This window comes from Epinephelus moara, chromosome 10 (genome assembly GCF_006386435.1).
Source record: "Epinephelus moara isolate mb chromosome 10, YSFRI_EMoa_1.0, whole genome shotgun sequence".
Classification (NCBI taxonomy): Eukaryota; Metazoa; Chordata; class Actinopteri; order Perciformes; family Serranidae; genus Epinephelus; species Epinephelus moara.
In genome coordinates this window covers 30,906,046-30,933,329 of record NC_065515.1, presented here as the reverse complement: position 1 = coordinate 30,933,329, position 27,284 = coordinate 30,906,046, and the positions used below count along the sequence as shown (strand labels likewise).

Below are 27,284 nucleotides of genomic sequence, written 5' to 3'. Positions count from 1 at the left end.
GCAGCACCCTCTGTGACGACACAAACACAACGTGAAGTAACCACAGGCTGGGTGGAGCCGGCAGTTCACAACTGAAACACCATCATTTGGCAACAGGCTGGAGATAACCATCACTTTGTGGTTGTTGTTGCCATCAACACTTGGCCGGCTGCTTGGCAAGATGAATTGGATTGATTAATTGTGTCGTTTAACCTTCAGACCTGCTGACAGGCAGCCCGTCACCAGTCCGTTAGGTCATTATTTCATCCTCACTCTGATGACTTTAAATATGACAGAAATACAGAAGTAGCAGCCTTGTGTGGCGTGTGTGTGCATCAGAGTGTGTGTGTGTGTGTGTGTGTGTGTGGTTCTTGTTTCACACACTGCATCTGTGGGAGTATGAGGAAGTAGCTTTTTGAATGTTGCAGTGGATGTCTTGTAGGTCGCTGGCTGCTGTTGGCTCTGACCGTCTGAGGGAGGTCAACCTGTGGATTTTAACGACACACACACGCACATAAACACACACACTCTCTGGACGCTGGACACCTGAGGAGGAGAGGAGGCCCTCTGGAACAATGGTAGTGTACCACACCTTCATTTGCTATCTCTCACATACCTTTCTACAGCTGTAACCTGTGCGCGTGTGTGTGTCTGTACACTCCTAAAACTAAAGCTGTTGTTTCTTACCTTCACACACATTACAGGTGATCACACCTTTTTAGTCTTGATGCTCTGTTTCCCAAAATAAGAGCACTTTTAAGGCAGTTTTTTGTCTGTAAAACTGACATCAGCTCTTGATTAACTGCATTTCATTTTTACCTGATGAGTCGTAAGAGGGTATTTCGTGGTTTAAAGTTAGTTTTGACATGTTAAAGGATGTGGCAGTGTCTTCAAGTTAAAATTCAGCTTCTTCTCAGCAGCAGCAGCAGCAGCAGCAGAGTTTCCTCTTTTTCAGGATGAGCCCTTTCATTGAGCCTCAAGGCAGCTCAAATACACTGATTGCATGGTTGTGTTATTTTGATTTATGAGTATAATGTGGATTTGGACCTGTGACATTAAGATTTCAACTGTATGCAGAGCAAAGACGCACATATAATACATTCAGTGCAGGTGTCCATGTTAAAATAAGAAGAACAAAGACGTTATATTGAATATATTTTTACATTTTTGAGCTGTTGTGTAATCTCTAGAGTGCTGAAAGCAGCCCTGGCAGTGCCGGCTGTGAGCAGCAGGCAGTTGCAGGAAGAGAACCAGTAGCATGTACAAAGTTTGTATGGTTTCACAAGAGGCAGAGATGAGGTGTGAGAGGGGGAAGTGGACTACAGGAGAGGCCTGTAGTTGCTGTCACAACACTTCCTCCTTGCACGCAGAGTGGCCCAGACTCACTCAGTCTTACTGTTTTAGTCAGAAGCATGCAGCTAAAAGTCTTAAAGTTTTATTTATTTTATAGATTTAAGGCTGAGGATCTCAAAAATGTGATGATTAATGTAAATGACACTATTTCTGCTTCGTTCTGTAACACTTTTATGTTTTTAAACACTTGTCCCATCATCATTTAGCTAATATCCTTTCAAAATAAGAGTCACACATGAGATGCAGGCAAAGATGTAGTCAAAAAAAAAGGACCCGAGGAGGCTGCTTGGACACAACTGTCCATTTAAATGTGACTGATGTGCTCACGTGAGGAAACAAAGCATGAAGTAACATCGTGTCATTACCCTAAAAGTGTTTAAGATCAGAGTGAAAACACTGACAGTTACATTATCTGCACATTTTGGAGATCTTCACCTTTAAATCTACTAAATATAAATTAGTCTAGATAGACAGAAATAACTGCTGTGAAGTGTGACAGGTGTCAGAGGGTCAGACCAGATCACACACAGGATTTTTTTTTTCTCAACAACCGTGCTCAAAGTTCCGGTTTGATGCGATGAGGTTTTGAGATCTCAGCTGGTGTGACTTCTGCCAAAACCACAATTTGACAGAGGTGACTGGCATTTTGTTTGTGGTTTTCAAAGCATCTTTATTAATTTACATTTTCAGCTCCACAGCAAAATGTTTCGAGAAACTGTTCAGTGTCTAAAGAGTAGAAAGTGTTTCTCAATCAAAACTGCTCACAGTGACCTCACTGGATCTTCCCAATTGTCACACAGTTTTGTCTGGCAGTGGTTGTTGCTGGTGGGTTATGTACTGTTGATGCTTTAAGCACCAAAAACAAAATGGCTACAGGTATAGGTGACTTTTTCTCAGGTGTGTCACAGTCCACGGGCCATTTTTCACCAAAATAAAGTTACCTGCAGTAACTTTGTGCAACAATTTTACACTGAACACCTTTGATCAAATTTTAAGTCAGAACAACTAATGAGAATATTTGTTTGTATAGAGATTTTTAAAACAAAGCTACAAAGTGCTTCACAGGAGAGCACCATGACAAACCAGTGAAACATCAGACATGATTGGGACAGTTGGGAGAGGATGGATTTTAGCAGGATGGCTGTTCCAGAGGTCAGTTTTAAGTCCAGAATAAATACAAAAAAGCTTGTAGTCGAGGATGAGTGCAGCTCAAATGATTTAAACTGATTTTTATTTCTATAAACTGTGTGTCTGCCTATGATCCTTGGACAAACTGGTGAAGTTGTAACGAGAATCCAAGAACCAGTTCCGACTGTGTGTTCAGACAGAATTTGAAGCCAGTTTTAGAAGCAGCGCTGTTACATAGAAAGTCAATGACCCATAGTTTAAGGGTTGTGCCAGTTGGTATACCGGCTCTCTGTCCAAACACGTCTCAAGAATCACCTGTTAATAAACATAAATATATTTGCATATATATCATGTGACTCTCAACACTCCTGTCATGACATGAGAAGACATTAATTGTTGGTTGTTAAGATGTTCAGCTGATTTAATTTCACTGAGAGGTGGAGGGTTTATCACAATAATACATACAGTTAAAGGAGAATGGACAGACTTATACGAGAAGCAGCAAAATATTTTGTTATCACTATTTTACACTTGACCATGTCTTATCTTCTGATCTAAATGTTAGTGATTGGGATTTTAAACTACTGAGGCTGTGTTGTTCTTGATCTTGTTAAAAGATATGTCTGGTTATAGCCTGAATTGTTTTTCTTTTTCTTTTTCTTAAAGATATGTTTTTGGGCATTTTAGCCTTTAATCGATAGGACAGATAAGTGTGAAGGAGGGAGAGAGAGGGGGAATGACATGCAGCAAAGGGCCACAGGCTGGAGTTGAACCCGGGCCGCTGCGGCAACAGCCTTGTACATGGGGCGCCTGCTCTATCCACTAAGCCACCGACGGCCCGAATTGTTTTTATTTTCAACAATTTCCATAGAAAAAAAACAAAATCAGTAACTGATCCTGCTACAACCCAGACACCATTATACTGGCGTTGTGTGTTTCTGCAAACCATGGATACATAACATTCAAACTATACATTTCAACAATGTTGTTAACATTTGGTTTAGGCACAATAACCACTTGGTTATGGTTGGGAATATGGACAGATTATGAGCAATACCTCTCTTTGTTTTGTATCTCTTTGTAGTAGTTTTTATCTCTTCATAGTCGTTTTGTGTCACTTTGTAGTTCCTAACATCTCTTTGTGGTCCCTTTGCGTCTCTTCCTGGTCGGTATATGCCTCTAGGAGTGACATTTTGCAGCTGAAGGCCAGAGGCACCCCTGACAGTTTGGGCCCCTGGGCCTGTGCCCAGTAGGCCTGCTCAGTAATCCATCTATTGTTAGGAAAAGATCATTTTCTAGTTTAAAATACTTTCTTTTGGCACTATCCCGACAGATAACGCAGGAATTTCCTGGTATAAAAGAATCACTTTTCTTTGCACTATATTGGCTGTGGAATGACAGCAACAGGTTGCTAAAAAAACACCTCAGTTTGGTGAGTAAAGAGCTGCTAAAACACAACTGGTGTCGCTGTTGGTGTCAAACAGTGATCTGCAGTGATCTGCAAATTGGCAGGCGTCTTGCCCCGGAGTCACACCATCCATCCATCATTCGCCCATCCTCTGTGACAAAGTCAGCTCATATGTTACATTCCTTTAGATACATTGATATGATACGTATGAAACGTACAAATGTAACATATTCATGGTTTGCAGAAACATACAATGCCCATTTTTGCTTGTAGCAACTGTGCTGCATCCTAACAAGTAAAACCTGATATAGCTCAAGTGCCATTAAAGCTCCACCGCTGTCCAAAAACTATCAAAAACAATAAGGAATCATACTGTTACACTAAGATACATTTTTCTTCATACACACACATTGTAATTTATTTTGAGTTAACCCCCTATACACTGTCCTGCTGCTGCAAATACTCACTACAGCCTAACTGTTTATTTATACGCCTCTGAAAATAGTCCCTACCAAATACACTGTTTACTGCTATTTTACAACATTAACTGAAAGCTACAGCACTTGGCTGTTTTAATACTTCTTTCTGCCTTTGTTTCAAATGAAACTTTATATTTGTGACTTATTTTTAAAGGTTTATATCTTTAGTAGTAACTAATGCACGTTGGACTAAGAGCCACAGGCAGTGTAGGGAAGTCTGAGAAAAGAAGAAACGCACTGCCTTTTTTTTTTTAAAGAGATTTGTTGTTAATAAGAAAATTATGGAATAAAAACAGATTGCCACTTTAAGTGTATGAGATATATTTACTGTAGTTCAACCCACTGACAAAAACATTTACAGACTGCTTTTGGTTTCACATGTTTTAATTAGATTTACACTCAAGACTTTGGTCTGAAATTCCCCTTAAGGAAATTTAAAATTAGAAGTAAAAATACTGAATAACACCAAGTGTCACATATACTGTTAACAATGCATCTTATTTAAGCTACGGTACACGCTTCTTTTTCACATTTCCCTAAAACTATAGTCGGACGTATCTGATATCTTAAAGCCCTATGCTTGGCTTCATGACACTAGTTTGTACTGATGTTTTATTTTAATCATTCAAGAAACTAAAGTCATTTTACAGAGAAATAAGCAGACAAGAAAAATGAAGTGAAAGACATCGCCTAAACCATTTAAACTTGTGCTGTCTCCAACTGTAAGTGATGTTGGACAGCCATGATGCTAATAACACCTGCGCTAACATGAAACACATGTTTGAGGTGTGTTGTGCAGCTCTTTCATTTATAATGTCATGGTTTGTCTTTGTTCTGTTCTTTTGGTCTGAGGTGCAGCACATGAAGCGCACCTGTAAGCTTCTCCTGTGTAGCAGTAAATGTTAGTCAAAGCCCCAGACCACAGCCCAACCACCATGCCAATGACAAGACCTGTAAGACTTCACACATCAAACCGACTAGTGTCTTTTAGGAAAAACTTCGACACAGGAGACATGTTTACTTCGGGTTCACTATAAGAAGGTGTCAACCAAAAACTGTCTGGTCACAAGAACGCCTTCTTAATAACACACACATCATTTCACTCACAACAATCATTAAGTTAAAGCTCTGGTCGTTGGCGTTGTGTGATCGGATGCTGCTTATATATAGTCAGGCACATTACAAAGTCTGGCAGTGCTTCTCTAAAAATGTCCAAAATGAGCTCACCTCATCTGTGACCTGTTACTTGGCAACCAGCCCCAGCTTCCTGTAATGGCAACCACAGTGGGTTATGTTCTTAAAACATGACTGCATTGATGCCAAACTCGTCTTTGTCTTTTATCTGCTCTATAAATGAAAGAGAAAAGAGAAAGAAAAGAGAGCAAGAGAAAAAGATAAATACATAACAGATATTTAAAAACACATATCATGATCGACATAGCAGGGCCCCACCTTCTCAATAATTTCTTCCCCTGGAGCCTCAAGTTATGTTATTTTTGACATATTATGGAGTAACCACAAACACTCTACCCAGGACTGAAGTGGTGGTACAGCTGGGTTTTAACAGATCTATGGTAATTTCCTCAATTGCTGCAACCACAGGAGGATCCAAAACAGATATGAGTGATTTCTGTTCTCAGTTCGTGCAAGGAAAACTCCCACTAGAGCAACCAGTGGTTCTTTGGGGATATTGATTTTGAAAATGGAATTGAGAGCTCTATTAATTTCATCTCAATAACACATCAGTTGTTAAATAATCAGAAAGTACAGACAAAATTAGAATCCATTTTTCCACAATTGCTCCAGCAGCTGCTGAGAGATGATGACCCAGTCTTCGCTGTTATCTGTGGTGTTCTGAAATATCTCGCTTTTAGTTTCAGTTTCTTCCTATAATTCTGCTGGTTCCATAAACTTAAAGGCACAAATTTAAGATACAAATAAGCTGAATTCAACGAGCAGAGCCTGAGATATAATGACTTTTAGTCTCAAGTGGGTCAAGCCCCAGAAGTACTTGATTCATTACAGCACTTTTGCTTCGACTTTCCTTAAATGTTTCAGCAAAAAGCATTTTAGTCTATAAGCTGAAATGTATTAAAACTTTGGAGCGGTCAATCCCGAGCCACAGAGGACTTAATAGTCATACTTCTCATGACAAGTAAACTGAACGTCATGTGTAAAATCAGAGGTGTGTCCCTTTAAACTATTCACCATAAGACATGGTACTGTGTCCTTACCATTATTCTACTAAACAAGAATTAAGTTTAACAGAAAGCAGCATCTCAACCACATGTTGAATTTCTCTTTTTGTCTCTCTGGTGTGTGATTCAGGCGAAGTACCACTGGCAGAGTCAAAATGTCAAGCAAAGCGGGGTGGACGACATGGTCCTGCTGTCCAAGATCACTGAGGACGCCATCGTGGAAAACCTCAAGAAAAGATACATGGACGACTACATCTTTGTATCCTGACATTTACAGTTTTTATTATTTCACTTTAGTTTTTTTTATTATTATTGTTTTGTTTTGTTGGGCTGTTTTTAAAGTTGTGGTAGTTGTCACAAATATTGATTTTAATTTTAGCACTTTAACTACACAGACAATAGGAAGATTAGCAACAGTTACAACAGAGGCTAATTGACATAAAAAAAAAAGAATTCAAAGTCTTGTTTAGATCCCCGTGGGCAGGAAGTCCTATTGTTAGTGGGACAGGAAGTTTAGCTATTATGTGACAACAGTGTGACTCTTTGTCATTAGAGCCCGGCCTCACGCCTACCTTAAACTTTTATCACTCAAAAGCACCAGAAAACTGAGAGATTAAAGAAAATTTATCTTGGTGACATATGGGCCATCAGTGTTGTGCACCTGGTTCCATGTTTGTCAAACACATTTCCTTCCATGGTCACACAAAGTCCCTTACTGTCACGCTAAAACATCCGTCTTCTCATTAATATGCCGACACAAAAACAGAAATATACAGTCCGACAACCGACCAAACATATAAGGGCATAAATTCAATGAATTCACTCTTCCTCTTCTGCATTCACTGTGTGACTCAACAGCTCACTTCCGTCTTCTCTGAGCACAGCTGAACATTAAACCCATATTTAGAGTCAGGAAACAAAATTCACATCAAATCCGCAAGCAAGAGCAGCTGACGTCACCTCAAGTAAAACTCCACTGCAGCAATAAGTCACCATTACAAGGGATTATTTATTCAGGTGTGACTATTAGTGGACCATCAATCATTAACTACTGATCAGCTTGCGTATGTTTTGAGTTGCCAGGTAGTCAGTCGACATTAAGTTAGGGGTTACTCTTCTGAATAGCTTTGACGTTTAAGGAAGTGCTTTTATCACAGAAATCAGGAGACCGTTTAATCCTCAAGTAACAGTCAGGTATGTAGCACAGGTTTTTAGAGGCACGGAAGTCGTGGTGGACTCATGAGCTCAGTGTATCCACCACCAGAATATAATCTGTAATTTATTAACCTGACCAGCAGCATCACTCAGATGGTGATGTCAGTGTGTTAGTCAGCCCCACCACTTTGGTTTCGACTTCAACATTTCAACAACTGTGTGGTGGATTACTAATAAATTTGGTACGCACTTAAAGTTCCTAGAAAATGAACCATGATAACTGTGGTGATCCCCTGACCTTTCCTCTAAGGCCACCATGAGGTTGACATATGTGGGTTTGAGGGAAATATCTGAGCAACCACTGGACAGTTTGCCATTTATAGTCAAAACATTTTTTGATCCCTAAACTTTTATTCTTGTGTCAAAATTTAAATGTGTCCTTTACTTTTTTATGACTTATTACAAACCCTTAGTAGTCTCAGCCATAGTTAACAACAGAATGTAGTATCATTAACACTGCTAACACGGCTGTAGACTGGGGGTCAGCAACCTTGAGCATGTGTGCCACCATTGGCATGCAGTAGTTCAACCAATGTCACACTAACATAATTGGGATGATAATTGAAAATGAAAGCGTTAGATAGCTGATTTAAAAGAAGCCTCTGTATTTAGTATCACACTTGATGTGAAAGACATACCACATTTGGCACTCATGGTAAGATGCTGTGATTTGATTTTAAGTGAGTAGTAACCGACAGAATGAGATCGCAGATACAAGCAGCCGAAATGAGTTTCCTCCGTGGGCTGGCTGGGCTCAGCTTTAGAGATAGGGTAAGGAGCTTGGACACCCGGAGGGAGCTCGGAGTAGAGCCGCTGCTCCTTCACATTGAAAGGGGTCAGTTGAGGTGGTTCGGGCATCTGATCAGGATGCTTCCTAGGCGCCTCCTGTTGGAGGTGTTTGGGGCATGTCCCACTGGTAGTAGGCCCCAGGGCAGACCCAGAACACACTGGAGGGATTACACATCTCATCTCGCCTGGGAACACCTTGGGGTCCCCCAGGAGGAGCTGGAAAGAGTTGCTGGGGAGAGGGGATGTCTGGGGTGCTTTGCTCAGCCTGCTGCCCCCCACGACCCGGCCCTGGGTAAGCGGATGAAAATGGATGGATGTATGGATGTATGGATGGATGGATGGATGGATGGATGGATATTATTTATTCCATAGCGTACAATAAAGATGAATAGTGAAAAGTTCTTTGGTGATTAGACCCCATCATGACGTGTATGTTTACATGTTAGAGATGGCATTGTCAGTTTGGGAATATTCCCCCCCGATGGAGTCTAGACACGGGTGGTGGAGTTGAAGAGAGGGATGACGGAAGGATGAGGATGAGATCAGGAGCAGGACTGGGCAGTGGATGTGCTGAAGACTGGAGGTGAATGTGGTGGAGTGGGGTTGCATGTGATCGTCCTGAAATGACGACTGACAACAGCAGAGAGGAAAATGGTCAGCTGATAGAGTCGAAGCTGGAATGAAGCAGAGATTTCTGGATGAAATGAGAGCGTGAAGCGTCTTCCTGACTGAACTTTTGCTAAGCTTCATGGCATCTAGCCTATGTTTGGCACACTGATTACCAAGAAAATGCAAAAATGGCACTACATATCAAAAAGGTTGCTGACCCCTGCTTTAGACTAGAGACTAAAGATATCCACATCTAAAGAGCTTTGAGCTTATATTATGTAACTGTTAGCCACATACACACATTTAGGGGACTCAAACCCTCACGTATGTTGCTATAGATACTGAGGACATGACCTTGGTCCCCAGATAATGGCTGTTAGCTTATATGATGCTCCCTTAGTGCACGTTATTATACCAAAGCTTGCCACAACGTCATTAAGCAATAGCGGCAGAGTTACGGGCAGAGATTATATCACTGATTGCTTAACTTAATTGTGAAAAGAGAGTTGACTGTCTGCTTCCTTTAAAAGAGGAACATTACAATGGCATTGGTGCTAGATTTACTTATAAGTACATAAACTGCTCAAATATCATGAGGTAGATACTAAAGCCTGATCGATCTTAGACGGCCAATATTAGATTATCGCAGACTTCATTATTGGAAAAATTCTAATATATGTCTTAGCTACGTCACAGGACATCAGCTATTTCATACCAAACAACTAAACCATACTGCAAATGCTACAAATCACATCAGACCACCACATTTATACAATTGCATTTGAGTCACCTTTCTTTATTAATTTAACAATAATGTTGTTTTAATTTCAACTTATGGCTATTTATCTATTTTTTTTTATTTATTTTTTTTTAAATACAATAATTTTAAATATACTGTTTAAATAGATTTGACTTGACTTAACCCCCCTCAGTAAGTGTGTTAGTCACAAATATTCTATAAACCTAAAAGGTTTATAGCAAAAAGGTAAAAGGATGCTTATCGAAAATGTTTGTTTTGCACGTATTTATGTGAAAAAGTAACTGAATATATTATATACAAGATATTTAAAGCATCAGATTTTGATATCTGGCCTCAATAAGGCTCTATTGAAAATGTGCTAGAGGTGATTGATGTTCCTGAACTTTGCTGCTCAGACATACATCGGCCCTGTGTTGATATCAGTCAACCCGTTCAAGCAGATGCCCTACTTCACTGACAGAGAGATCGAACTTTACCAAGGAGCTGTGAGTAAAACTCTTCAGCATTTTACCAACAATACCCTGTAAATGTGTGGTGCTGTGGTTCACCATGCTGTTGTGTTCTCCATTAACTTTCTCTTTGTCTCTGTAGGCTCAATATGAGAATCCACCCCACATCTACGCCTTGTCTGATAACATGTACAGAAACATGATGATTGATGGAGAGAATCAGTGTGTCATCATCAGGTGAACAGCCCTGTTCTCTGTCTGTGTCTTGCATTAGATTCTGTTAGTGTTGGTAGTTTAGGTGATGTTAAGTTGTTTTGTGGTGTTGTGTCCTGTTTTTCATGGTGCTGTGGTAGTGGTGAGAGCGGTGCTGGAAAGACAGTGGCTGCCAAATACATCATGGGTTACATTTCCAAAGTATCTGGAGGAGGATCGAAAGTTCAGGTAGAGACCACAAGTACTCAAAGTCAAAAGCACCTTTAAACTACTTGTGGTGTGCAGTGTGGTAGGCAGGTATTTCTGTTGTGTCTCACACTGTCAGTGTTTGTCACTGTGTGTGTGTTGCAGCATGTGAAAGACATCATCCTACAGTCAAATCCTCTGCTGGAAGCTTTTGGTAACGCCAAGACCGTCCGCAACAACAACTCCAGTCGTTTTGTGAGTAAGATCTTCAACACCTACTGTAGAGGCCACTTAAAGATTTTAAATGAATTGAGAAATGTGCTCATGAATGTTTTTCTACATTTATTCTCAATACTGACAAAACAGAAGCTTTCATATCACAGGACTAGATATGTTTAAAGGGACAGTTCACCCAAAAATGTCTGAACCTAAATTTAAAATCTTACCTGTGGTGCTATTTATCAGTCTGGATTGTTTTGGTGTGAACTGCTGCGTGTTGGACATATCGGCTGTTGGGATGTCTGCCTTCTCTGGAGTAAAATGGAAATAGATGGGACTCCTCTTGTGGAGCTCAGAGCACCAAACAAAAAAAAACAAAAAAAAAAAATTGAAATCTCCTGCTAGCTCACCTAGCACCACTGAGCTAGTTAAGGTTATAAATTAACCTTAACTAGGTTGATGTTTACATCTCATGCTGTCATCCATGAGTAGATGCACACTTCCTTCTGTGCAGTGATGCAGTTGGCGGGTGTAGCTCAGTGGAAAGAAAACGGTTCCTATGCAAAACTGCTCACAATAAGGTCTGTGGATTATCTTGATTAACTAGGTTGGGATTTTTTTTTTTTTTTTTTAAAGTTTTTTATTTTATTTTATTCATTTATTTTTATTTTGGCACTTTGCGCACCTCAGGCAGAGTGCTATCTGGTTCTGTTATATTGGAGAGAAGGCAGACATCTCTGCAGCCGATACCTTCAACACTTGGCAACTCACAAAAAAATCTAGACTGATAAATAGCACCACAAATAAGTGGAACGATATACAGTATTTTTTTTATTTTGGGTTGCACTGTCCCTTCAAGTTTAACCCATTAAACTAAATTTCTGTTTTTTTTAGCAAGTTAATGACTTCTCACACATGTTGTGTTTAAAAAGTTGAGATTGAAATCTAATTGTTTAACCTTGGAAACAGCAGTTAACCCAATAAAAATCTTTTAATTTTAGGTGAGCTCAGGTCAAGTGCTGTTTACAATTAACTTTATATCTCAATAAAAAGAATCACCTATTTAAAATAAAAAATATATAAAGACATAAGCATTACAGATTTGTTTCATCTAAAGATGATTTTTTTTTTGCTGTTGTCTGTGAATTAATTTTTTTCTTAGTAGCCCTCTAATTATTTTCTAAGATTATTGACTGACGTTTGTCCATGAAATATCAAAAATTAATTTAAAAAAGTGTCCAAAAAGAGGTGACAATTTGTCTGACCAACAGTCCAAAGCACATTAGACAGAGAAATAAGCCAATCGTCTAAAACTAGGAAATGTTTAGGTTGTTTTTCCAAAAAATAACTTAATCAATTTAAGTAATTCTTAGAATGGTTTTCTGTTGATCGACTCATTGATCAATCAACTAATGATTTCAGCACTAATGGGAACATAATAACATCAACTGATCGTGTTATCCAACGATCCGAAAGAGAAGCATTGACGTCTTTGAGTGTTTTGAAAGTGTGCACTGACTGTAGAAAAGAGTAGCCTAAATAAACATGCCTTTCTGAAATATTCAAGAGCAAGTTGGTGTGTGATTGTTGCGTTTCAAAGCACAGCGGAAGCATTGTTTTAGCTAACAGCAGCATTGGTTTGATGCTGACAAAAATAAATTCCATTCTATCCCCCGTATTTTCTCATCAGTCATCAGTAGGGTCCTGATGCTTTAATTTCACACCTATAAACCACATCATGTGCATGTGTGCAACTCTAGTGCAAGACATCACTTTGTAAAGTTTCCTGTCACTGCACAAGTGATTTTGTGTACAGGTTAATGTTGTTAGGTGTATGCAGCTTATTCTCTGGATCATACAGATGTAACAGTGATGGAAGTTTTTATCTGAAAAGATGCTGCACTGAGCTCGGTCTCACTCTGACAGTATTTATATATGAAGCAAAGGTTTATCTTAATTCACTTGTATTTACTGTTTACAATAAGGCTATAGGAGTGTGTCAGGATGAGTGTACAATGAGGGGAAGTTCTTCTTCCCACCCTGATTTTTTGCACCTGCCGAGTTAACCATATTTGACTACTGACAGGCTTTTTATTACCTATGACTTTTGCATCTACCAGGGGAAATACTTTGAGATTCAGTTCAGCAGAGGAGGAGAGCCAGACGGTGGCAAAATCTCAAACTTCCTGCTGGAGAAGTCGAGGGTGGTGAGCCAGAATGAGAACGAGAGAAACTTCCACATTTACTATCAGGTCAGAGGCTGAAGACAAACATGCACAGAACATTCACAGTTGCCTTAAAACACCTTAAAATAAACTTTTTCTTTGGAGAAGTAGCGTTTTGATAAAATTCCTCTTTTTCAAAATCATGTTTAACTGCTCTTCTACCTGCACTGTTGCCTTCCAGCTGATGGAGGGCGCCAACGCTCAGCAGAAAGAGGGCCTGGGCATCATGACCCCAGACTACTACTACTACCTCAACCAGTCTGGGACCTACAAGGTGGATGGGACCAACGACAGCAAAGACTTCCAAGAGACTATGGTACATATATGCTGGAGAAAATCAGGGGACATGTCCCCCTCAATTTTTAGAACGTGTATTTGTCCTCCCCTCTTTTACTGTTGCTTTTGTCATAGTAAAAGTCCTCTGCTCCTTTTAATGTTTACACCATAAATTGAGGCAAGAAAGGCACAAACTGGTGCACGAAAAAAAAATGACGACGCAGTTGTAGAATATGGTCATACAAAATAAGACATTCGTAAGTGCTTTATAATGAGTTATAAAGATCCAATATGCTCCTATTATGCATGCTAATAAACACTTAACATTAAGTGTTAGCAAATACATTAATTTGGTTTTGATAGCCAAACATTTCCACTGAATCTGATCCACGCTTATTGCTCAAACTGCTGCCCTAATGTCTGCTTTTGTGTCGTGATCTCCAGGAAGCCATGCACGTCATCGGGATCCCAGGGGACATCCAGGCTCAGGTGCTGCAAATCGTCGCAGGCATCCTCCACCTGGGAAACATCAGCTTCATAGAGGCAGGCAACTATGGGCAAGTGGAGAGCACGGACTGTGAGTGAGACACATGCACATACTTCATGGACACACATGGATTCACTTATCCATGCAGGTGCACAAACATTCCCACCTGGCATATGAGATGTCCCGTTTTCTCCCCGAGGGATATGAGTAAATTAGAGATCACCATGACAAAGCAGTCCCATGGCAAACACCCGGCTAATTGATGGAGACGGCGCACATCAGTACCACCTTGTTTATTTTCTCCTTTGTTTGTTGCCTGGGGATTCCCTGCACAATAGATAATTGGTGTTTACATCCAGGATTGTTTTACCATTTTACCCTCCCACAGTCGCTCCTACAATTTAAGCTACTGCAGACGTTATTCAGTTAAATCTACATTTACTGCAGAAATATATTCTCAGGCAGTCTGTACACTTTTAATCTTGAAGCAGAACATATCTGAATCTTTATTATAAGTGGCATTTAGGTATAACTGATACATTTGTGTTGATTTGAAATGTAACTTTGCTTTTGTTTGCCCCAGTGCTCGCCTTCCCTGCCTATCTGCTGGGCATCGACCCCAACCGCCTGCAGGACAAGCTGACCAGCCGGAAGATGGAGTCAAAGTGGGCAGGGAAGTCTGAGTCCATTAATGTGACCCTGAACCAGGAGCAAGCCACCTACACACGAGACGCCCTGGCCAAAGCCCTCTATGCACGACTCTTTGACTACCTGGTGGAGGTAGTCAAACTTTTAATCACAGGAGCAACAAAATCTGATTTAATGAAACAAGCAAACATCCTCTATTTTCTATACATGTTCAGATAAAATAATTTGCACTTTACATTTCCCCTCTGCCTTTACCCTGTCTTTCTTCTCCAGGCTATAAATAAAGCCATCCAAAAACCATATGAAGAATTCAGTATCGGAGTACTTGACATTTACGGCTTTGAGATATTCCAGGTTGGTCCTCTTACAACGTACAGTCCCATATTATTTATAGGCAGCCACCAGAATAACAGATGTTAGTTTTACAGATAGTGCAGGATTTGTTTTTACTCTGGTGATAATCTGACATTGACTGAACTGTGTTCTCCCCCCGGCAGAGAAATGGCTTCGAGCAGTTCTGCATCAACTTTGTCAATGAGAAACTTCAGCAGATCTTCATTGAACTGACTCTGAAGGCTGAGCAGGTACGGCGCTTTTATTGCTTTTGCAACAGTTCTGAGCTCCTGTATAATATAGTCTTAAAGTGATAGTTTGGATTTTTTTTTTTTTAAAATAGGGTTGTTTAAGGTACTTATCCATAGTCGGTGGCAGTCAGTACGCTCCCAGTTTGGAGAAGCAGGCAGGAGTACTGCCACAAAAACAGAGCATGTACTGCTGATGACAGGGGCAGCAGCAAAACATAGCCACGTAAAAGAAAATCAAAATCAAGTTTAAGTGTACAATCTATTTAGAATATTTTCACTGCTTTACCTTGTCTTCAGACAGACCTGAAGTTGTTATCTATGCTTTCTTTGAAGCCACCAGACTCAATTGACCTAAACAGTAATTTTACCTTGCAGAACACGGGAGTTGTTGGTCTACCACTGCCTTGATTACTTAGTTTGTCTCTGTTGTTGTGTTTTGGTGCTTTGAAAAATTAATTTGGATTCAACAAAGACACAATAACACAAACTATCTAACCAAGTTAGCGGTAGACCAGCAGCTCCCATGTTCAGTGAGGTAACATTATTGTTTAAGTAAAAGGAGTTTGGCTTTAAAGAGAGCATGGATAATGGCTTCAGGTCCCTGTCTGAAAAGGGCTGTCTGACAGCAAGGTAAAGGAGTATAAATATTCTCATTAGAGCGTACACTTGAATTGATATTGAATTTTTTTTATTCCAAGGGACATTTTTTAGGTGGCTAAACCCCATTTTGCTGTCGCCCCTGTCCACAGCAGTACATTTCTTAGCTTCCATGGTGTTACTCCTGCCTACTTCTCCAAACTGGGGGCATATCGACTGCCATCCACTGTAGGTTATACACTGACTGTGGCCGAGTACCTCATACAACCCCACCTCAAAGAGTCCGAACTATCCCTTTAATATAGTTGTAAATATTTAAAACCCACTGTCTTAAAACCTGCTTTAATCAGTTTTCCTGTGAGCTTGTCTCTTTTCTTATGCCTTCTAATTTTCTCTCAGGAAGAGTATGTGCAGGAGGGCATCAAGTGGACTCCCATCGAGTACTTCAACAACAAGATTGTGTGCGACCTCATTGAAAATAAATTGGTAAGCTCGTAACTGCATCACCTTAATTAAGAAACCAACAAATAAATACAGGGGTTTACAGAGATCAGTTTGAAGTGGTTCAAGAGGAAACAAGTGTGTTTGTCCTGCAATAAACAAAATCAAGAAAAAATGGCAGCACTCCAGTGTTCACAAACAGCACAGACAATCACCTCATAGTTTTTTACCTTGCTTTTATGGTTTTACCAATATTTCAAATAGGATATTGTCAGAATCTTGTAATTTCATAATGTACTTAACATCGAATAATGACTGTTCATACTGTATGTGTGCATGAGGCATATTTTTTTCTTCCCAGACACTTCCAAATGTATAAAATCAGTTGCAAGTGGTGATTGTTTACAGTAAAATTCATGCAAACCATCCTCTCCTTGCAGAACCCTCCTGGCATAATGAGCGTGCTGGATGATGTGTGCGCCACCATGCATGCCAAAGGAGAGGGTGCAGATGTCACGCTGCTGCAGAAACTGCAGGCCGCTGTAGGCACGCATGAACATTTCAACAGCTGGAACTCTGGCTTCGTCATACACCACTATGCTGGCAAGGTAAGAAACAAACAGGGATACTGCCTTTTGACAAGGATGCATATTTTATTTATTTGAATCAGTCGTGTTGCTGCTTTTAATGTTTGTTGGCAGATGTAAGTTGTGACTGAGGTGTTAGTCACACCAAGGGGAAGTAAATTATGGGTGGATTACTGAACAGACTTACCGGACACAGGTCCAGAGGCCCAAAGTGCCAAATGTTGCTCAAAGAGACATGCACTGACCAGGAAGAGACTCAAAATAACCACAAAAAGATGCAAAGGAACTACAAAGACATATGGAATTAACACAAAACAATCTTTAAGGGACACAAAACACCAAGAAAGAGGCAAAACAACCACAAAGTCTATGTTTCTTGCTCTGTCTATGAGAGGTGGTGGCATATCGGTGCCAAGGGGCTCATTGTCTCATAATCCACCCATGAAGTAAACTTCCTTCAACTTCAATTTTTGCAGCCAAGAACTTGACAGTGTTCTCTTCTAAATTTTAGCTGGTTGGTCAAGTTGACACAGCTCTTATAATGTATGGTGTCGTCTCAGGTGTCGTACGATATCAACGGCTTCTGTGAGAGAAACCGGGATGTGCTGTTCCCTGACCTCATCGAGCTCATGCAAAGCAGCGAATAGTAAGTCTCTTACACCAGTCTGATATTTTCATTTATGATATGTTCAGTGGTGTAGTTGATAATGCGGGTGTACTACTATGTAAATGGGTGGGTTACTGAGGAGGAAGTGGGTGTAGTCTCCTACATGTTCTATTGGTTTTTGGCTGATAGGTGGGTAAACTGTGAAAGACCAACAAATAAAAGGTGGGTATACCCTGTTTAACTGCGTATATCCTCCACTACACCACTGGATATGTTTAGTAAAGAAATGCCGGAGAATAAAATCCCTTGAATTTGTTTCCACAGTACCTTCATCCGTAGCTTGTTCCCTGAAAATCTCAACAATGAGAAGAAAGGCAGGCCGACCACAGCCAGCTCAAAGATCAAGGTCAGAGTTTAAACTGAGGATAACTTCAGTGTGCCCTTAATCTTCCCTCAGATTTAGCATGCAAAAAACAGAATAAAGAGAGTTTTTTCAGGGTGTAACAATGCATTGATTGTGCACTGACAGAGACAAGCTAATGATCTGGTGAACACGCTGATGAAATGTACTCCGCACTATATCCGTTGCATCAAACCCAATGAGACAAAAAGGCCAAAAGACTGGGAGGAGAGCAGGTCAGTGTCCTCACTGTGACACATGTGACAACACTCAAACACACAGGAAACACTTCTTGATGAATGGTGGTCTTCCATCTATTCATAGGGCAAGGCATCAGGTTGAATACCTCGGACTGCGGGAAAACATTCGTGTGAGAAGGGCTGGATTTGCGTACCGCAGAGTCTTCAACAAGTTTCTGATGAGGTGAGTTTAAATCTTTTTGAAAGGATGCATCCGTTTCTGTGCCATTGTCCTGAAAAAAAGAATACAGCTCAAACACACTCTCAAAACAACTTTTACTCGGTTGGTGTGTGTGGCTTTGTTGTACCCAGGTATGCCATTCTGACAGCTGAGACATGGCCATGTTGGAGGGGTCCTGAGCAGCAGGGGGTGCTTCACCTCCTCCGATCCGTCAACATGGATAACGACCAGTATCAGATGGGACGCACCAAAATCTTTGTCAAGAACCCTGAATCGGTAATAAGTTTTTTATGTATATCAATCTTGGTTGTATTTTGCATCTCTATTGGTCAGTGGAAGAATATAATAAAGTACATTTGATTAAGGACTGTACTTTAGTTCATATTTGAGCTTCTTGTACTTAAGTTGAGTATTTCCATTTCATGCAAATTCATAGTTCCACTTCACTGTAATTCAGAGGGAAATATTGTACCTTTTAGGATGCAGTTAAAATTAGCTTCTGAAACATTAATACTTAAGCAATAAGAATCTATATATTATATATTTTGATACATTTTGGAGATAATACTCATGTACTACAAATCTGCAGCTTCTCTAGTAGTGTAATGCAGGACTTTACATTTAAATGAGTATCTGTTACATTCCCAAACAAATTCATACAATGCTGATAAAGCCTATCACCACCAGAGAAAGCCCTGTGTATTTAGTAGCATACCAGAGCTTTGGTTTCTGGTGTCTGTGGCGAAATTCCCGTGCTGGCACACTGTAAGTGATGCGTTTTACGTCAACCAGCCTGTGCTAACTGGTGCAGAGAGAGGGGAGAGACCATAACTACAGAGCAGCAGCTAAGGCGGAAAATCCTAAGAAGTGTCCAAGAAATGTTTCTGGAGTGGATGCTCCTGATAAAAAAGAAACCAGCATTCAGTAAAAGGATTTAAATAAAAAAAACAGACTTAAAGAGAGTCTCCTGAGGGCGTGGGAGTTGCGGTTAGCTTACTTGCGGGCGTACGTCATAAGCACTGATAGACAGTGTTGGTGTAACTACTCTCAATGCTAAAGGGGGGATACAAAAGTCCCACACTACAGCTTTAAGGAGCTTTCAGTTTATTAAACTGTCCAGCCCAAAACTTTATTGTTTTGGTTCACTCTTTCTGCTCTTATAATGTTGTTTTCTGCAATAGCAGGCAGCTGTTTTCAGAGAATAGGCTCTAAAATTTCATTGTACCCAACCTGCTCAGCACAAAACAGCAGATAGACATAGTTAGAAACCAGCTGGTGAACATAGTGGAGTATTTAGCAGCTAAAGAGACAGATATTTCCCTAAGGAGTTGGTGGAGACCAAAACAGAGCTAAAAGATAGTGAATATTGGACTTACTTTCATCAGGTGGCCAGAAACACAACTCCAGATTAATGTAAATGTTGCTCTGTAACTGCTGGGTGTGGAAAAATAGGCAATGATTTGCTAACAAGTTCACCATATCAACCTAAAAGGTGATAATATGTCAGTGTTGTGTTCACAGCTTGTTTCTGTTGCCCCCATGTGGCCAAAAAAAATCAGTTAGCATATTTTGGTAAAGAATTTGAAACCCTCTCCTCCTGGTACTGGTCTGCATGTTTTGTAATGTTACAGTTTAAAGCACTTTAAATGATGTGCTAATACATTTCTGTGAGCAGGAAGTCATTTAGCAAAGAAACGTTCTAATTGACAGACAGCAAATTTCTGCAATACCATAGAAACTGACATATATTTAAAAATAAATGATAGATATAAACTCCTTCATGCTTCACAGCTTTTCCTCCTGGAGGAGATGAGGGAGAGGAAGTTTGACACTTTTGCACGGATCATTCAGAAATCCTGGAGAAGATACATTGCCAGGAAGAAGTATGAGCAGATGAGAGAGGAGGGTGAGTTACAAAGCCCAAAAACTTTCGGTTCCCACCAAAGGACACATTGGCAGCTGTGTGATACTGAATGTTTGTGCATCCTTGCGACACAGCCTCAGACATCCTGTACAACTCAAAGGAGCGGAGGAAAAACAGCATCAACAGAAACTTCGTCGGAGACTACCTCGGCCTGGAGCAAAGGCCTGAGCTGCGACAGTTCCTGGCCAAGAGGGAGCGTGTCGACTTTGCTGATTCTGTCAACAAGTTTGATCGCAGGTTCAAGGTGAAGCTTCATGAAGCGTTGTTATGTTTTGATTTATTTTGACCGACAAGGAAATTACTGATGTTAGAGATGTGTGAATATAGCCTAGTGATCAGTAAGGTTGCTCTTTGGGGACTTCTCCTTTCTGGCATTGCCCACAGTTGTTACTTCTGTTTTGTTTTTTTTCTCACAACCCAGTCTATCAAGAGAGATATGATCTTGACACCCAAGGGCATCTATCTGATTGGTCGAGAGAAGGTGAAGAAAGGACCTGAGAAGGGACAGATAAAGGAGGTCCTGAAACGAAAACTGGAGTTTGGAAGCATCAGTGGTGTCTCTCTCAGGTAGCTTTCTAGTTTACAGAAGATACATTATCTGACCTGGCAACAGTGACATTTGTGGTTGAAACTGTGGTGAAAAATACAAGAAGTCGCATGCTGCTTTGTCAGTCAGTAACTGCTGGATGCGTCACTGTTGCTGCATGAGTAAATATAGCAGAAGAACACTGCTGACACGAGAATTCACAGAATTTGATCTTTGTGTTTCTTCATAAGCTAAGAACTTTTCAGGGCCATGAACAGAAATACATGAAAGCAATACTTCACCCACAGGATGATCAGTTGTATGTCAATTACCCACATTGTGTCATGTTGAATTTGTGATTTTCTTGCGTGCCTCTATGGTGAACAAAGAATCCAAAAGCAGCATTCATGATGAATTAAAGTCATAGTCTGTATTTAGAAACAGCAAAACTATATCAACATATCTGTTTACAAACTCTCAAACAACTCGTGCAAGTCTCATTTATCCAGTCATATGCTCAGTACTTCCTGAACACATGCTTTTTCACTAAAACCTGACTGTTGAAAGATCTTGTGTGTAGGATTTAGTGACATCTAGTGGTGAGGTTGCAGAACTGAAATTTTTCCAGTGTGCCAAGCGTGTAGAACTACAATGGTCAACACAAAAACTTGGATGGTCCAATCTAGAGCCTTTTGATGCTTCTCAAAGTCAAGGATGTTTCCATCGTAGGATGGGTCCTTGCAAGTCAGATCCTACAGAGGTTAGTCAAGACTCCTTCCTAGCATTCGGTGAACACACATTGGAACAGGCTAGCGAGTGCCCAGATGTGCATTATTGAAGAGGCCCCACCTTCATTTCTTGCAACTTACGCGGAAAGAATTATGGGTAGGCCTACATCATGCCCACTGAGGATGTGTGTGTATACACGTATGCATCCTTGAAATTTCTCTGAAGGAAAGGACTTTGTCTTCAGTAGAATTCAGAGGATCTTTGACATTGGAACTGTCCTTCCTTGACTTTGAGAAGTACCAAGTGACTTGTCCATTCTGGGCTTCATTGTAAGAATACACTGATTCTTATTTCAGGTGATTATAAACTAATGAAGATATAGTTATGAATGTTATACACCATTTCTACCAATAGATGCCCCTACATCCTAAACATTGGACCTTTAAACACTTCCGCATGACCAGTCTGACGCATGGATGAGTAGCGCGCCTGGGCAATTGTGTGCATTTGAATTCTGTTAAATGGAACGCTTGCCCAGGGATGCTACTCTTCTGTGAGTGAAACTGTTAATGCAGCAGCGTTTTGAATAGTAATATTTAAGCTAAAATGCATGTGATTGGGAAGTACTAAGCATATGATTGGATAAAGGTGACTTGGATTATATTGAGTTGTGTGAGAGTATGTGAACGGATGTTTTGATAACGTTTTTTGCTGTTGTTAAACGCAGACCCCTTTTACTCCAATTCATCAAGAATTTTCTGTTTTTGGATTATTCATTCACTGTTGGCATGTCAGAAAAACAAGGTTTTCTTCATGAATTCAATATAACATGGGGTGAGTAACTGACACAAATGATCATTTTGTGGGTGTCGTATTCCTTTAACTCAACAATACTGTGCTCGATCTATAATGGAGACATTTTTCTGACACACACATGTAATGAATTGAAACCCTGAAACAAGAGCGCCTTCTTGAATCATAACAGTTGAGATAACAATAGATTAATAGCTGAATGGCTTTTCTAATTTTCTTTGCATCTTGCCTTAGAAGCTCTTACTGGTCTGTTTTTCTTTCCTTCAGTACCAGACAGGATGATTTCTTCATCCTGCACGAGGCCCAGTATGACAGCCTGCTGGAGTCCAACTTTAAGACAGAGTTCCTCAGCCTGCTGTCAAAACGCTACGAGGACGTGACCAAGAGAAAACTGACAATCTCCTTCACTGACAGGTGGAGGGACCTGCACACTCAGACAGCCTATATTCAAATAGAAACATAGAAACAAACCCCTAACACACTTTGTTCCCACTCAGGCTGGAGTTCAGAGTGAAGAAGGAGGGCTGGGGTGGAGGAGGCGTCAGGGTGGTGGTGTTTCAGAGGGGGCAAGGGGACCTGGCCCAGCTCAAACCTGGAGGGAAGACCCTCACCATCACAGTAGGCGACGGTCTGCCCAAGTCCTCCAGTAAGTCAAGAAAAACAGATATGATACAACCTTAAAATAAGAAGAAGCAAGGCTTATTAATGAAGACAAGATTACAAATATGAAAAGTGTGACTACACATGGATTCCTATGTGTACATATGTTGTTCTAACTAAGCATGTATTTCATCAGAGCCAACCAGGAAGAGTGCTCCACAGTCTCGTGGTGGACAGAGAAATAATGTTGGCAGCAGAGGTAAAGTTTTGTTCAGTGTATTACTTGTATATTGTCCTAAAGCTGATCCCTTTAGACTCAAAATTAACTAAATGCATTTACTCATGTACAGTTTTAGGAACTTAATTTGACTATTTGCGTTTTGTGCTACTTAAATTTCAACTCCACTTTCATAGAACTACTTAGCCTGGCTACAAGACAAATCTAACTTTTATTTGCTGTGGCAGATGCATTTGATCCCGCTCCTGTTCAAACAGATTTTCAACTAGCTTTGGTTATAGGTCTGTCCAGTTTTGGTCAGAGGCATTTTGCTCTATGGCCGTTGATAACACCCCTTGGAAATTGAAAAAGAGAGGTTCTAACTCACATTTGGGATTTTGTCGGTCTAATAGCTACCAGCTACTTTGAAGATCCTAGTTTTATATAAAACATTTCAAATTAGCTTTACTTTGATCATCTACAATGAAATTTCTGCACATGCGCAATACCAATCAAGAAATATAATATCATACTGACAAGGGTCAGTGTATATGTAGTGTTCTTGTAGTGAAGTACATTTTTCTTGATGTATTTCTACTAACATAAGTAAAATCTGAATACTTCTTCCACCAATGACCATTTCAAACCCACTGTATAATTTACAAACTGGGTTGTTTTTTTGTTTTTTTGAGTTTTTTTTTTTCATTTGTTAGCAGCTGTGCTGAAGTCTGGAGTTTATTTGGGTTTTATCTTTACTTTTATTCCACCTTCTCTCTCCTCAGCACACCAAAATGGAGCAGCCAAGTTTTCCAGAGGCCATCAGAGCCAACAATCAGATATCACATATTCATCCCCCCAAAAACAAGGCAGGCCACCCAGCGCAGCCCTGCCCAAACTGGGCTCCCAGAGGGCCCCCCGAGTCCCAACCCACAACCAGCACAACCAAGGGAACCTGGACTTCCTTAATGTGCCTGACCAGGGCATGTCAGGGTAAGAACGATCACCTTCGTTAGATATGACCAAAAAAAAATGAAGGAAGGAGTGATCACAGGCAGCACGTGTGGGCGGAGCTGATCAGTCACAAGAAATCTGTGCATAGTAGTGTATGACTTGTCAAGACACGTCAGGGCGAGGCTCGACACTCACCGAGCCCAAAAAACAGAGAACAGATTTTATAGTGAAAGAGATAAACCTGTTTATAGAAACCTTAATCAGGTTTTTCAAATGGAAAACTCCCACTGAGTCATTAGCAAAACCAGTGACAGAGGTTAGCGCTGATAATATTAATAACTGAACAGGTTAGTTTGGATGTTTTGAAGTGGAGGTAGTATGAGGTACTTACTCATAGTCACTGTATTACCTACAGAAGATGGTGGTCAGTGTGCTCTGAATAAGGGGAAGCAGGCAGGGCTACCAGCATGGAAGCTAAGAAATGTACTGCTGTGGATAGAGGCAGCAGCCAAACAAATTTTAGCCACCTAAATAAAATCAATATTCATGTGTATGCTGTCTTTAGAATATTTTCATCATTTACCTTAGACAGCCCTTTCTGACAGGAAACTGGGAAACTCTTTACAACCACCAGACTCCTTTGACAAAACCATTGTTCTACCCAGCATGGTTCCTAGTTTACTGCTGCCTTGATCATTAAGTTAAGTTAAGTTAAGTAAGTTTGTTACTGTGTAAATTTCGTAACTAACCTAACGCAGCGTCCACAGCAGTACACTCCTTAGCTTCAATGCTGGTTAAGGGGTTAGAAGAAAATAGCTCACTATCGATCGATAACGCACAGTTCTCAAAGAGGCCTTGGGTTAATAAAGAGGGGACTCACAAAGTGGTAAAGGGGATTTATATGTACCAACGACATCATGCAGAAACCTGTGTCAGCTCACATGGGACAGTTTCTAGAAGAGCTTGAGAAAATGATATTTTGACGCTAAAACATACATACATTTGACCAAAATTTGAATGTCAGGATTGAAGAAGACAAGAAAGAAAAAGGGAAGATACAGAGTGATATAAAAACCGCCCTTTAACAAAACTATAGCTCACATGCATTTTTGCAGCCCCACAGCACACGCAACACATCGTCCTGTCTGTTGATTACGGCCTTTATATTTATATCCACCCATGCTCTCTATGACACGTCTTTCCACCCATTTTAGCTGTAATCTCTCTGCTGCCACATGACGTATATTTCTATTTATTATGTGCACTCTGAATGCATACTATACATGGACTTTTGTTTTGCGAAAGTCTTGAAGGAAATGGTGCTTGTTAAAGTCCCCTAAATGAGAAACATGAAAAAAATACATTAGATTATTTAACCATAATCACTCTTATCACTCAAATAATGTTGAGCAAGTTTGATTCCCAGGCTGGATGGTTAGTAATCTGTGTTATTACCAATGTTGATGTTATTTTGAGTGTTTTCACCTAAAGTTTTTGGTTTGACTCAACTCTCTATGTGCTGCACTTATACTTTAGAAATAAAGCATGAAGACAAAGCATGAGATGCTTTCACGAATGAAGAAAGACAAACTCAAATCCCTGTCTGACCATTTAACCTCAAAGGAAGTTTACGAGTCACCTCTCGTCAGCAGGTCCTTTCATCCCTTTGTTGCTTTTCTCTCTCTTTGTCACAGGAAGCAGAGGAAAAGGAGCATCAGCCAGCGACCTCCTCCTGCTCCTAAACCACAGCCTCGACCCCAGGGCCCCCGCTGCCGGGCGCTGTATCAGTACATCGGCCAGGACACGGACGAGATTAGCTTTGAGGCCAATGACGTGTTCGACCTTGTCAAAGAAGGTGTGTGGCTGGAAAGAGAGCAAGATGGAGAGAGAATAAAGACCAAAATTAATATGTGAGAGATTTGAAGCAGTGATTTATGATATTTCTCTCTGCTTATTTTCTCTGCAGATCCATCAGGCTGGTGGACGGGCAGGATTCGAGGAAGGGATGGTCTCTTTCCTGGTAACTATGTGGAAAAGATTTGAACAGGACTTGATCTACCCTGGTGGACTTTGTCTCTGTTGACAAATAGGCTGTGTTTATTTTGTTGAAAGCAGCACATACCGTTCGCTAAAGAAACTGCCTGTGAATTGTTCGTGGTACATCTTGGTCCATAGAGGAAACCGTTTAAGGATGGACCTCGCTGACATTTGAGACACATATAAGCGCTAAAACACAGATCCACTGCAGAGAGCTGCTCAGGTTTCATCTCTGTTGCTCCTCTGATTGACCTAGCAACAAGATCTTTGACTTCACCTGCACTCCCACAACACCTTTCACTGAGATGTTACACCATGAAAATGACTCAATGTTAAAGTTACAGAAGAATGACCTGAAAATACTGCATCACTTCTCTGGTGTCTACAGTGTTTGTATTTCCCCTGAAGCTTTTTCTCCAGAACAATGTCCAATACTGCTCAATATTCATGATGAAGACAACAGCATAAAATCAAGTAATAGACATTTTGAAAGTATATTGACCTTGACTGTTATGTTTGTACTATAACAAACCTGCTTCAGATCAATCAAAAACAGTGACAAAGACAATACTTTGATTTCACTCAAGATATATATTGCTAGTATTTTCTCATTTATTTTTTCACCTTAATTAAAGAAAAATGTATTTTTTACCTCAAGGAATTTTGCACTGGTTCAGGACGTATCATCAGTAGGTTATAAAAGATTTCTGAATAACAAAACAGAAAGAGGAGACTGATTAACTTTAAGAAGTGTTTATTCTGCCAATTTTGCTTCTTTTTTTTGTGTGGTTGATTTTGTAAAATAATGTAATTCCCTCACAGTCAATCAATATGTGTTTTTGTATAGAAAAATAAAGAGTTTTAACACTCTGGGTTGTTTTTTTTCCTGTTGTTTGTTTTAAAACAGGTTTTAAAGGTTCACAAGGTATAGTGTGTGTGTGTGTGTGTGTGTGTGTGTGTGTGTGTGTGTGTGTTTGGGGGGGTGCTTTTTCCTCTAAAATTAGTTTTAAACATAATTTTATAAAGGATAGAAAGAAATCGAAAACTAAAAGGAAAGGAGAAGTGCAGTTTGTATCTATTGCAAAAAAAAAAAAGCCCACAAATAACACATGGCATGGTATTGTTTTGTGTAAACAGATACCACTTGGTACCACTGGATGCACAAAATGTGGTTTCTGTTGTTACAGAGCTTGAATGTAGCGCCTCAGAAACACAGAGGGTGTATATACT

At 40.2% G+C, this 27,284-nt stretch overlaps 1 protein-coding gene across 2 annotated transcripts; it reads left to right on the top strand.

Annotated features, from left to right (window-relative positions):
* The first annotated feature begins 102 nt into the window (after positions 1 to 102).
* Positions 103 to 26,924, top strand: myo1f (myosin IF). 2 transcript variants are annotated; one of them, XM_050055617.1, is made up of 29 exons: positions 103 to 233; positions 422 to 557; positions 6,676 to 6,804; positions 10,314 to 10,403; positions 10,510 to 10,604; positions 10,721 to 10,808; positions 10,932 to 11,021; positions 13,106 to 13,237; positions 13,392 to 13,526; positions 13,931 to 14,063; positions 14,557 to 14,753; positions 14,895 to 14,975; positions 15,119 to 15,205; positions 16,202 to 16,288; positions 16,684 to 16,851; positions 17,391 to 17,476; positions 17,762 to 17,843; positions 17,967 to 18,073; positions 18,162 to 18,260; positions 18,389 to 18,533; positions 20,049 to 20,163; positions 20,256 to 20,425; positions 20,603 to 20,748; positions 22,517 to 22,663; positions 22,747 to 22,895; positions 23,046 to 23,108; positions 23,849 to 24,056; positions 25,712 to 25,872; positions 25,984 to 26,924. In XM_050055617.1, the coding sequence occupies exons 2-29, from the start codon at positions 555 to 557 to the stop codon at positions 26,058 to 26,060; spliced, it is 3,270 nt and encodes a 1,089-aa protein (XP_049911574.1). In that variant the 5' UTR covers positions 103 to 233; positions 422 to 554; the 3' UTR covers positions 26,061 to 26,924. The 2 variants fall into 2 exon arrangements, with proteins under 2 accessions (XP_049911574.1, XP_049911573.1); XM_050055616.1 differs by lacking the exon at positions 103 to 233 and having other exon boundaries at positions 299 to 557.
* Positions 26,925 to 27,284: the final 360 nt, after the last annotated feature.

What these genes read in the sequence shown, in the direction of transcription:
- myo1f (XM_050055617.1), top strand. An exon ending in AATCAGTGTGTCATCATCAG is followed by an intron (nt 10,605 to 10,720) that starts GTGAACAGCCCT and finishes GTGCTGTGGTAG; the next exon opens with TGGTGAGAGCGGTGCTGGAA. An exon ending in TGACTCTGAAGGCTGAGCAG is followed by an intron (nt 15,206 to 16,201) that starts GTACGGCGCTTT and finishes ATTTTCTCTCAG; the next exon opens with GAAGAGTATGTGCAGGAGGG.